We start from the raw sequence: 13,615 nt of genomic DNA, 5'->3' as shown, positions 1-13,615 counted from the left end.
ACCTTGAACCACAAGAAATCCTTTGCCTTTTTAATCCTTTGTTGTCCATGATGTGTGTTTTACTTTCCTTTGGTAAATGAGTATTTGACACCAAAAATCAGAATATTGATTAATTAATTTTTTGGATAACTCGTAAATACATACCATGGTAATTGATGCAAAATTTGTTTTCTACTGTTCTTGGTAACAAGCTGCTAAAATTATGTTTTTATTATTTTACTTTTTAGATAACTATTTTTTTTTTGAAACGACAAATATTTTATATAATGACTCCACGAATTAGCAAGAAACTAAAATGTGGGCAAGAAAGGAGCAAAGAACGATAACAAACTAAAGAGGAGATATACTCTAGTTGGACCAATTACAATCTCCTATATTACCCATATGCTTAAGCCGAGAGAATGATAAGGAAACGATAACTATCGAACACTTTGTTGTTGCGTCCCTTCCATATACTCCATATTAGACAATACACAATTGTGATAAACTTCATTCTCTTTTTGGGATAGTTTTCCCTGTCTCGCTGCAAAATCTAGAAGCTCCACAATTGTAGAAATCTGGGGACAATTATATTACACCACTTGCTAATTGTACATCATTTGTATTCAACGCTTAAGTTTGTGGAATTTCATTCAAAACTTGGTGATTGCCATGTATTTCAGTTACCAAGTTACTTTGACTCTAAAATTAGAGTAAATTACATGAATGGACCCTATGGTTTAGGTAACTTGTGTGTTTGGTCCCTAACTTATTTTTTATAATTCGGAAGGTCTCTACTGTTTTTTCTGTTACATACTTGGTCATTGTCTTACCTAAAAAAACTATTTTGCCCTTGATTTTTTAATTTTTTTAAATAAACACACCCCCAACCCCACCCATTCACCTTAACTTACCTACCCAATCATTTTCCCTATTTAAATAATAATATTTTTAGGTAAAACAGGGACCACGCGCGTAACAAAAGCAAGCAGTAGGGACCAAACGTGTAACAAAAACAAATAATAGGGACCTTCCGAGTTAAAAAAATAAGTTAGGGACCAAACGCGTAAATTACCCAAACCATAGGGACCATTCGTGTAAATTACTCCTAAAATTACTTTCACCCCAAGCTTGTTAGTTTAATATTGGAATTAAATTATAATTTGGCAATTGATATGTATTTTAAGGCAATTATTTTCTTTCAATGTGTGTTTCTATTTAATTAAAGTTACCTTGCAAACTCGTGAGGTTTTTTTCACAAGTAAACTCGTGAGGTTTTTTTTACGAGTTTAGTGTTCATATTTTGATAAATTGTAGAACATGGTTATAAACTTGTAAAATGGAAGACGAAGGGACGACCTGGAACTAGAAGGGGGGAAATAACCACATTCTTCGTATCGAATGTGCCAAAGGACGTTACTAAGAATGAGATTCGAGAAGCGTTTGCTGGATTTGGTAGAATGACGGATGTGTTCATTGGGCTGAGAAAAGGAAAAAACGGAGAATACTATGTCTTTGTCAGGTACGTGGACGTTAAAAATGTAAGAGAAATGGAGAGGAAGCTTGATGACACCATGGTTCGAGGAAGAAGACTAGAGGTGAATGTGGCGTTACATAAAAGAAAAGAAATTCCAGGTATGACTAAGAATGAAAATCAAGGTCATAACAGCAGACACAGTAGTGCTTTCATTCCTAAAAAACCACCAGGAGGGTGGGGTTTCAAAGATCAAAGAACATTTGCAGAAGTGGTTGGTCGAGGAAGGAATGATGTCCATAATTCCCACTCATCACAACCCTCTACTCCCCCACACATAATCCTACAAAAAGACCAATATACTCATTGTTGGTTACGGAAGACGTCACTCATCGGTGAGGCAGTTTCGCTAAACCATTTGGGACATCTTCCCAAGTTACTACTGATCAAAAATGAGGTCTGCATGGAAATTAAATATGTTGGTGGATTCAAAGTCCTACTACAGTTTAATGACTCTGTAAGTGCAAAGGAGTTTAAAGAAAATAAACAGAGATGGCAGGAACATTTGAAATGGGTCGACTGGGCAGATCAGGTGCAAACTGGTTTCGACGGGGTTTCATGGATTAGGATAGTAGGGCTTCCACTACAACTTTTGGGGGAAAACAACTTCGAGAAAATTACAAAAGATTATGGGAACATCATCGCACCATATGACAACCTCACACACCATGTGGACCTGTCTTACGTTAAAATTGGTATATTGACTACAAGAAGGAAGAGGATCAACGAGGAGATACTTGTAGCTGTTGAAGGTGAAATCCTAAAGTTGGGCATCATTGAATTAGACGAGGATTGGTACCCTTTCAAGTTTGACCCAGATGATGAGTTCTATGAAAAAGATGATCTTTGCGTAGAAGATGAAGACGAGGAGGAAGAAGACAATGTGGACGGAGTCTCAGATACTTGGGTACAGGAAGGAGATTGTGAAATGCAGGAAGGTGAGATCAGTCTGGTCTCTAATCGGAAGACAGACCCAAAAGTCATGATGGAGACAAACCAGATTAGTACAAGTTCGTCGGAGAACAGGAACTTGGGTAGGCTGGTTGAAACGCTGGCTCCGATGGAGGAAGAGCAAGGGTTCTCTGGGAGACCACAAACGGTTGAAATTACGAGGGAGACAATTGGAAAGACGTCTGGGAAACCTACGACAAGTAGTGGTAACGGTAATATCACATCCCCACTTCCTAGTGAAAATATGGATAGGTCCAATAGATTGATTATTACCCCTGTTCCCCCGACCCATATGGACACGAATTTTGGACTTCCCCATGGCTGTTTTGGGCCATTCCCTGTTCGTGACATAGTCCCACCCCACACACCAGGCCAAAACCAAGCGAATATAGGATCCTTAGGTGAAAGAAAAAGGTATATGGTTTCCGGTTCGGATCTACCTACTAATACAATAACCCCGATGGCAATTTTATCTGAATCATAACCCCCCTCCCCTATTGGTGCGAATCACCAACACAGTAATTCAAGAGCAATTGAATCCTCCTATACTGCCATCGATCTCAATAAGTGGCCTGAAATTTCGTCCAAAAGTACTTCTTCTATGCCTGCGGATTCAACTAGTTCTACTTCGGTGGAAGTAGAAAAAACTGTTAAGGTTGGAAAGGAGCTGGGTTTTGAAATTGATTCTTCAAACCCGATATTACTGGATGTAATGGGAGCAATCGGAGAAGAGAACATACCCCAATGAATTGTTTAAGTTTAAATGCTCGGGGAATAGGCGAATATTATAAGGTTTCATGGGTCAGGAGGTTAATAACAAGATATCCCACAACATATCTAGGGGTGCAGGAAACACAATTGTCAGATGAAAATGAGATAGATGTTCCAGGCTGTTGGGGTAATGGCGACTTTGGGTCTGTAGTAACACCTTCCACCGAAAGATCAGGCGGATTATTATGTATTTGGGATTCCCGTTTATACCAGGTAGATGAAGTGATAAAATCGATACACTTTATAATCACTATTGGGAGGTGGTCTGGTATCCAAGGCCAAACGATCTTTGCAAATGTATATGGGATCCATGATTCACAAAACAAGAAAAAGCTCTGGGAAGATCTTAGCCAGATTAAGTCTTCTAAGAATGGTACCTGGATAATTTTTGGCGATTTCAACACTGTAAGAAGAGAAGGTGAACGATTCAATTCTCAATTCAATCCCTTGGATGCTTTTTGGTTTAATTGATTCACTGAACAAGAAAGTTTAAACGACCTCAGAATGGGGGGTCATAGATACACGTTCTTCTGTCAGCATGATGTAAAGATGAGCAAGCTAGATAGATTTTTAGTTTGTAAGAACTTCCTGAGATATTTTCCGTCTGCCTCAACCACGGCGGTCCCAAGGGAGATTTCTGACCACTGCCCGATCATTCTCCAGGTCAGTAACGTTGACTTTGGCAAAGATCCATTCCGGTTGTTTAATTCCTGGATGAAATGGGAAGGGTTTAATCAGATTGTTCGTGATTCGTGGGAGAAATTCCTAGGATATGGTACACCTGATGCTTATCTGGCGGCTAAACTTCGGTTCCTTAAAAATGCAATCAAGGTGTGGAGGGCAAAGGATCACCCCAGGGAGATTGATGAATTGAATAAGCTCAAAGGTAAAGTCTATGAGCTAGACATTGCCGCTAAATCAAATGGGCTTACGGAAGTTGAAATTCTATAAAGGAGAACCGGGATGCAAAGGATTACATAGATAGAAAAGATGGCAATCCTTGACCTGAAACAAAAGGCCAGAATAAAGTGGACCATAGACGGAGATGAGAATACTCGTTTTTTCCATGGATATGTCAATAACAAGAGAAGCAAGAACACCATTCATGGATTGATTATCAATGGATCCGAGAATACAAATGTTTCAGCGATTAAAGATGAAGCGTTTGTTTTTTATCAGAGGAAATTTCAGGATCGATGGCCCTCCAGACCAAAAGTTACTAATAGCAACTTTAACAAGCTTGATTCCTCTTCTAGTTCCAAAATTGAAGAACCTTTCACAGCCGAAGAGATCAAAGGTGTTGTATGGGCATGTGGGGGTGATAAGGTCCCCGGCCCAGATGGATTCACCTTTAATTTTATCAAAAAATACTGGTAAGTACTCAAGGGGGATATTATAGAATTCGTTAAACACTTTGAGAAGTACGGGAAGCTAGAGAGGGGGTGTAACTTGTCTTTTATCACACTCGTCCCAAAGATTAAAGATCCTCTGCATCTTGGAGATTACAGACCAATTAGTCTAATTGGACGTTTATACAAGATAATATCCAAGCTCCTAGCCAACAGGATAAAAGGGGTAATTGTAAAGAACATTGGTGAGGCTCAGACGACATTTGTGAAAGGGCGGAACATTCTTGATGGACCTCTAATTGTTAACGAGATTTGTGCATGGGCTAAGAAGGTAAAGAAACAAGTTCTATTGTTCAAGGTGGATCTTGAAAAAGCTTTTGATTATGTGAACTGGGAATACCTTGAATCTATCCTTCTTCAAATGGGATATGGAGATAAATGGCGCATGTGGATTAGAGGGTGCCTAAATACAGCTAGACTTTCGGTTCTCATTAATGGATCTCCTACGGCAGAGTTTGAAATGGAAAAAGGTGTGAGACAAGGCGACTCGCTCTCTCCATTCCTGTTTATAATAGAAATGGAAGGGCTTAATGTTGCGATGAAGACGGCCTGCCAGAAAGGCATTCTCCATGGAATAAAAATACCGAATTCGGATACGATGATCTCGCATCTATTCTACGGCGACGACGCTATATTTGTGGGAGAATGGACTCAATAGAACATAAAAAACTTATCAAGGGTACTACGATGTTTTCAGTTGGCCTCTGGATTGAAAGTTAATTTCAATAAATCCAGGGTGTTTGGTATTGGAGTTGATATGGCAGAAGTTACCCGTAGGGCTGGGCCACTAGGATGTCAACCAGCCTCGTTACCATTCAATTACCTTGGTGTCCCTGTGGGTGCAAACATGAAGTTGATGAAGTATTGGAAGCCTATAATCGATAAATTTTATGCGAAACTGTCTCCATGGAAAGCAAAAGCACTATCCTTGGGAGGAAGACTAACTCTGGCTAAAGCGGTTCTTGGTAGCCTTCCATCATACTTTTTCTCTTTATCCGTGGCACCGACGAGTGTCATAAATGTTCTTGAGAAAATTCGTAGACAGTTCCTTTGGGGAGGGAGTGATAACAAGTACAAGATAGCGTGGGTACCATGGGACAAAGTCGTTGCGCCAAAGGATAAAGGGGGACTAGGTTTAGGCTCTCTTCGGGCCTTTAACTTATCATTGATTTCTAAATGGTGGTGGGCATTAAAAACAAACCAATCAGCTTTACGGTGTCGAAAAATTATGGGTCTTCATAATTTAAAAAATAAGCCTGATCATTACCTAGCCAAGAAAACATTACCAGGCGTTTGGAGGAATATTGCGGAGACAACGAATGATTTAAAGAGTTTTGCATTAACTTTCAAGATATATTAAAGAAAGAGGTGAAGAATAGAATGGATACTCTTTTTTGGATGGATGGGTGGTGTGATGGTGAACCTTTCAAAACGAGGTTTCCTGCACTGTATCAACTAGAGAGACGAAAAACTTGTAAGATTAGTCAAAGGGTAATTTTGACTGGGCAGGTATGGGACTGGAAAACTACCCCGTCTTCTGCTGAAGAAATTCACAACCTTCACGGTTTGATTAATGCTATTGGAAATTTTCAAACAACCACTGGAAACGATATATGGAAATGCCCTAAATCGAATGATGGTATCTACCATGTTGATACTCTCAGATTAATAACTGATAAAGATTGCTACCTTCATGCCCTAAATCGAATGAAGTAGTTATCCCGTGGATTCATGATGTTCCAATAAAGATTGCTACCTTCATTTGGAGTGCTAATCTGGAACGCCTTCCAACAAATACAACGCTATCATAAAGAGGAGTGTCGATTACAAACATCGCATGTCCACAGTGCATGCTGGAGGATGAAGATATAGGACATATTCTGATCTGATGTCCTACGTCGGTCGTTATATGGGAGTGGGCATTTATATGGTGTGACATTCCAGCTCCACAATTTCATATCGTTGGAGAACTTATCGGCTTCCTTAAAAAGTGGGGAAGATGTCATAGAATGAGAAACAACCTAATTAGCGTGTGCTATGGTGTGTTATGGCTACTTTGGAAATCAAGATGTGATTGGGTGTTTAAGAACGTAAAGACCCCTCACTTTAAGCTCATGGACAACATAAAATCTCTAGTGTTTACTTGGATTAAGCATAGGAGATCTAATTGTTCATATAAGTGGGTAGAATGGTGCATATGCCCGCTGAAATGTTTGTAATTTTCTGAATTTTGTTGTTTTCCTTCGTTGTAATCATTCTTTTTTTGATTTTTCATGGCCCCGTCTAGTATCTTGCTAGGCGGTGTCCTTAATAATATTTACCGGTTCTAAAAAAAATATATGTTTATGATTAACTCTTTATGAAAACTGTATTAACAATATCTAATTTAAGTTTATAGCATGTACATGTATTGAGTTATTGGGAAGAAAAAAAAACCTTAATCAACCTGCTTAGGGATAAATTAGTCGAGATTTTCATCTAGTCTCTCGTCAGTGTTTGTGGTAAAAAAAAATTATGTTATGATGTTTCTAAGTTCTAACAATTTTATATTGTTTCGATCAAGCCTTACGTTTTTTAAATTTAAATGAAGGTTTAAAATCTACATAATTTATATTTATTTTCAAAATACTTTATTTGTTAGATAAAAATATGAAGTATAATATATACTTTTATGTGTTCCCGAAAATTATAATTTTTGCGTGATGTTATTTGACTTATTTCTGTTTTGGGGTTTTGTTACGATATACATTTTTATTAGAGAACATAATAATATAAAGATTGACGTGTCAGCAGGCCCGACCCAATAGGGTGGGTAAGCTGGGCGACCGTCCCGGGCCTCATGATGATTGAGAGCCCCAAAATTAATTCTGCCGAGTATTTTAATATATGATTCTTGAATTTTGAATAGATAAACAAACTTCAATTTAGATGAGAAGGAAACATGCTTAGCAAATATGTAAACAAATAGCTAGAGTTCGATTCTTCTTATGCATAACTTTTTAAAATACCTTAAAATTTTAGTTTAGTAGTAATTAATTGCAATGCACTGTAGTTGACAAAGTAATAAAGTTCATAAACATTGTAGTCCGTTGAATTCACAACTGTGAGACTTTTTTTTTTCTTTTTTTTAATTATTATTTTTATATGCAAATCATTTATATTTTTGTTTTATGCTTTTACCGTTAAAAAATAAGCCGTACTTTTTTTAAGAAGTTAATAGGAGATTTATTTCAAAGAGAATTTCACAATATGTTGTTTAACCGTAGACGTGGAACAACAAAAACTACAAAAGAAAAAGTTAATTTAAACACAAAGAACAAGAGAAAAATAACCATAAAACAACATACAATGTTACTAAATATACATGACTTTTGAACATGAACACGAATACGACGTTACGTGTTATTATTGTGTCGAATTTCTAACACCAACACGACATGACACGACAAAATATATGCTTGGACGTGACCTAAAGGGCCCTTTTCGTTTTTTTTTTGCACCGGGCCCCATATATGCTTGGACCGGCCCTGGACGTGTGGTAATATATAACTAAGGAACCAACCATCTCTATTTTTAGAAGTCTTTATGGGTCCATGTTTGAGAATAATAGATTATGTTTCATGTGGATCTTTTTAGGGAAAGACAAAGCGTTATAATATATGCAAAAGACATTATTACATTGAACAAACTCGATGGGCTAAATTGATATATAAATATATGACTTCCGATCATTTAATATATAAAAAAACTCAAACGTGAGAATTTAAAAAACTATTACTTGCCAAACAAGTTATTTTTTTCTTTTTTTTTTCTTTTGGGTAAAGTAAACTTTAGAGTTTCCAAACCAGTATTTGTGTACTCGATTAATCCTTGAACATGTGAGTATGTCACGTATTTTATATTTTGGAGTAACTACGGACAAACTTTCATGCACTAGTACAAAAGAGGTTTCATACTGCGGTTATTATTATTTGTTTAGATAACCGCACCAACAAATATAACATAAAAAAATAGCATTATTTGTTGATGCGGTTCGTCAACCGTATTAGAAAATGTAAAAAACCGTCTTATAAAATATCTAGGTAAAAATCACAAATTGCACCAAAAAATTAAGAACCGCTCTATTAAATAATAGCACAAAAAAAATATAAAACCGCCCTATTAAATAATAACACCAAAAAATATAAAACCACCCAATTAAATATTAGCACCAAAAAATATAAAACCGACCTATTAAAATATAGCACCAAAAAACATAACCACCTTACTAAAATATAAGGCCAAAAATGGATAAAATCATTATTACTTAAACGATGGAACTAAAAAATAGATCTCACACTATTAAAAATAACAGATCATTAAACAAATCATCAATAAACAAAAACGTATTATTAAACAAAAACAACGTCGTTATATAAAAAACCAACAATTTATACTTTACTTTTTAGTTATAATAAAACACAAAAGATTCTGATTCTTACAAAGTTTTTTTTTCCAACTATCATTCACCATACCAATTAAATGAGATATTATTTCTAAGGTCATATCTTCAAATTTATCGGCAAAAGCAAATTTTTTTTTTCTTTTTCAAAACTGCAACCAACAAACAAATTATATAATAAACTTATTTTCAAATGTATTTTATTTTCCACATACAAATGGACTTTTCAAAATCCCACCCTCCCAAAGTCCAAGGTTTTCTATAATAAACTTATATATATATATATATATATATATATATATATATATATATATATATATATATATATATATATATATATATATATATAATAATAATAATAATAATAACTTATTTAGTATAATTAATTTGATTTTTTTATAATAACTATTATTATATACTACTTCATATAATTCTTCATATATATGAATTGTCATCCTAATATATATATATATATATATATATATATATATATATATATATATATATATATATATATATATATATATATATATATATATAAGACTTAGTTCTCAAAATCTATTTTTATAGCGGTATAAAGTACATGTTTTATCTTTATATTGCTAATAATTATGTTTTCAATACATAAATATGAGGTTTTATAGATGTTAAAATCCATATAATTTAATAAATTGTATGTCATTTTTCATTGAACTTATAACATAAATATAATCCGATTTAATAGCTAATTAGACGCTGTAATATTCATAAATCATCAAATTCAATAAAAAAACTTCACTATTTATTTCTCTACAAAATATCACTAATAGGCATAATTCAAATATTTTTTTTATCTATTGATATAAAATATTAAATGATTTTTCATAAACTAACAATATAGTTTTACTTTTACAATTTTGCCTCCAATCAATACTCTAATCAGAGTCTACAATATTGATTCAAGATTACGTTGTCACGTTTTCCATTGAATATTTTCTTTTTGCTGCGAAATTGCAACCTCTAATTTACTTTCTAAAGCTAAGACTAAAATAAATTAATAATATTATTTGTCATGACTGAGTTTCAACTTAATTGTTAGTTGCACGAAACCAAGCGAGGGCCTCATCTTGTTGAATACACAAATGCCAAATGGATCATTTTTAGATTATAATTTCGGTTTAATTTCCATGTCCCGGAATACAGTCTTAAATGAATTAGAAAATTGAAAAAAAAATAAAGTTCTCGTTATTTGAACATCGAATATTATAAACTAAGGGGCTGTTTGATAGTTGTTGACTGAGTTAGATCTGACTGAGTCAGACACTGACTGTGTCTGAAGCTCTAACTGCATCTGCTTCTGACTGAAATCATCTTGTTTGATTATGGATCCGAGTGGCTGTGTTGACCGATAAAAATTACCATTTTACCCTTTTTTGTTTTGTGTTGGATAAACTGTATTATTTTCTATAAGATATTTAAATAAAATTGCTGACTGATTATAAAAAAAAATAGAAAATGTCATACAAAATTCAAATTAAACATAATTCATTGAAATTACAAATAGAAAGATCCTAAAATTGAAACAAACCAAAAATATTTGCATAAAAAATTAACTTGAACCATTTGAAAACAGTTGATTTGCAATCTGGTTACGCAAAGTACTCATATATTCAATGCCTTGCGAACCCCATTCTATGCCCTCATTTCCTCCATCTTCTGCGTTAGGAGTAACGACATTGTTCTCTTCAAAGCATGTAAATAAGTCATCTTTAATATTGTATTTCCTTATAAAATTATGTACTGCGACACAAGCAATGACTATGTCTCGTTGAAGTGCAAAAGGATAAGGAGCCATTAGTTTTAAGATTGGGAATCTTGCCTTCAATACACCATAAGTGCGCTCTATAACATTTCTGAGTTGTGCATGAGCATGATTGAATCTTTCTTCCTTAGTTAACGCCCCTCGTCGTAGAAAATCGGCTAACCAATACCTCGTATTGCGATATGGAGTCATAAATCCACGCGTGTTGGTATATGCAGCGTCACAAAGGTAATATTTATCTGTAAAGGTGAGTATGATGCCTATTATATAAACAATATAGATAATAATAAAAGGTATAGAAAGATTATAAACCTGGAGGAGGAAATGGAAATCCAGAAGTCGGATTAAATGTAATTTCTTTCAGAACTCGTGAATCATGTGCTATGCCCTCCCATCCAGCCCATACAAAGGTGAATATCATATCAAAATCACAAATTCCCAATACATTTTAATAACACGTACTCATCTTTTCCCCTTCCTCTATAACGAGTTTGTTGATCAGCGGGCACAACTGCATGTACAAGAGTACCATCTAACGCACCTATTGCTCCGGGAAATATAGCTTTTAGCCTTCTATGGCGTTCCGAGGTATTTGCAGTTGCACTAGAACCTGTTGACACTATAATTTCTTTAGCAAAAGAGATCATTGCAATACGGACCTCATGAAAACATTTATGAATCGTTTGTGTGGAGTGTTGAAATCTTCTTTTAACCACTCGGAAGCGTTGATTATGTGCTATAACATGTAAAAATATACCTATCTTCTCTTCAATGCTTATTGTCTTACTAGCTTGCAACCAATTTTTTTTTGCGTAAAATGATTGCATAATAGTACAAAGGCCTCGCGTGAAAGACGCATCATATCGTGACATTGTGTAGAAGTTCCGTGTAGTAGTTCTTGCGTATATTCATGCCCGCTTTTATCTGAATCATTATCTTTTATTCTTTCAATATATCTTTGCCTTCGTCGGGCCGACATCAACCAATACCATGATAGTAAAAAGAAAGCTAAAATTTCACCATCCGTATCCATATGTAACCTGTAAATTATAAATTGAAAACATTTATTTCCATAATATAAAATTTAAAAGTCATCCAAATCATAACATAACATAACATTTAATGTGACAACCCGAAATTTCTATCTTGTACAACCATTCAATCCAGTCAAAGTCAGACTTGTTCCTGCTAACTTTAGCACTATTTTGGGTCTTTTCGAGCATTCTAAACCTAGTACATCCAAAGGAATGAGTGAAAGGAAGTGCCAATTGAAGTTGTAAGCTATCAAGCAAGCCATAAACCCTCAAAAGAGGAGTTTACGGCCAGGAACCATGAATTTACGGCCGTAAACCCATGGTGGCCGTAAACTCCATGCTATATATGTGGTCCTTAGTCATTTTTCAATCACTTTTCACATTTCCAAGCCTAGAACTCGATTTCTCTTCCAAGGATCATAAGGCTTTTTCTTCCAAACTTCAAAAATGTAAGTGATTCCTTCCCTTTGTGAGTTAATACATCACTTCTTCTTGATTCACTCTTGAATTCATCCACAAATTTCATCTTTTGGGTCTAGATTATCAAGAACACTTAAGTGTTTTGGGCCGAAAACACCCTCATTTGCCTTCAAATCGTAACTATACTACCCTTAGCTTGTTATATACTTGAATCAGTTGTTAAACACCTTGATAACATCAAGAAATCAAGAACAAAAGGGTGTTTACGGCCAAGGCAATCTCCCTTGGCCGTAAACCCTAATTAGTGGTGCAATGTTGCCACAACTCCTTCCTAAGCCTTGGAACTAAGTCTAGAACACCTCAAGGAAGAACATAGGACCTTAAAACACAAAATGGTACAAGATACCATGAGTTTACAAACATAAACTCATTGGGCCATAAACTCATGGGGATTTGACCATTGGGCCCTAAACTCCTAAGTGAGGCCTTACACCCCTTAGATGCAACCCTTTGTACTTCTAGCACTTGAATCAAAGTGTTTTCCATGTCCTGGGGTGTCTTTACTTGCATAATTAGTTGTTTAAACACTAATTGTAAACATATATGTATCATTATATGCTCAATAGGATTCGTGTGTGTGCTCAAGTCTTCACTTGACACCTAGCATCCTATACCACACTTTCATCCAAACCACTCACTACAGGTGAGTTCATACCCTTTTATGTTACCTTTTAAATGATTTTAAATGCTTTTATGGGGGGGGGGGATACAAGTAGAACATTATTGTTATTATATCAATCACATGTGATTAATAACTATCAAACAATGGATTTCTTATACTTCAAACTGTGTTTTCAAACAAACTACTTCAAATCGTTTTACAAACTCTTTTATATTTTCCAAACTCTTTATTAAACTCTTTTAAACTTATATTTTGTCAAAAGCTTATCTATATAGATATAGTTATATAAGTAGGATTGAAAGGACTTAGGACTGATAGCTTACCTTACTTCCTGTTCCTTGTTTGGTTGTGGACTTAGGGTATCGGTTGTTTGTCCGAAGGTCGTTTGAATCTTAATTATATATTATGTATATGTGTATAGATATAAGAGTTCCTTCATTCAGTTCAATACCTTTGCGGTAGCAAAGGTATACAAACATGTACATACATACAAACAACATTGCTAGTAAACTATAATAGGTATAGTTTAGAAAGTTACTAATACTATTACTAGAACAATGAAACATACTAAGAGTCAGTTCATACATGAGTCA

The 13,615-nt window shown here is 34.9% G+C and overlaps 1 protein-coding gene across 1 annotated transcript; it reads left to right on the top strand.

The window, feature by feature from the left end:
- The first annotated feature begins 3,739 nt into the window (after window positions 1–3,739).
- Window positions 3,740–4,186, top strand: LOC145120656 (uncharacterized). Its single transcript, XM_079056460.1, has one exon. It carries the CDS (start codon window positions 3,740–3,742, stop codon window positions 4,184–4,186), a length of 447 nt encoding a protein of 148 aa, XP_078912586.1.
- Window positions 4,187–13,615: the final 9,429 nt, after the last annotated feature.

Source organism: Lactuca virosa, chromosome 1 (genome assembly GCF_052849685.1).
Source record: "Lactuca virosa cultivar CGN04683 chromosome 1, Lactuca_virosa_CGN04683_v6, whole genome shotgun sequence".
Classification (NCBI taxonomy): domain Eukaryota; kingdom Viridiplantae; phylum Streptophyta; class Magnoliopsida; order Asterales; family Asteraceae; genus Lactuca; species Lactuca virosa.
The sequence above is the reverse complement of the archived record's forward strand: the minus strand, read 5'-3'. Positions and strand labels throughout refer to the sequence as shown.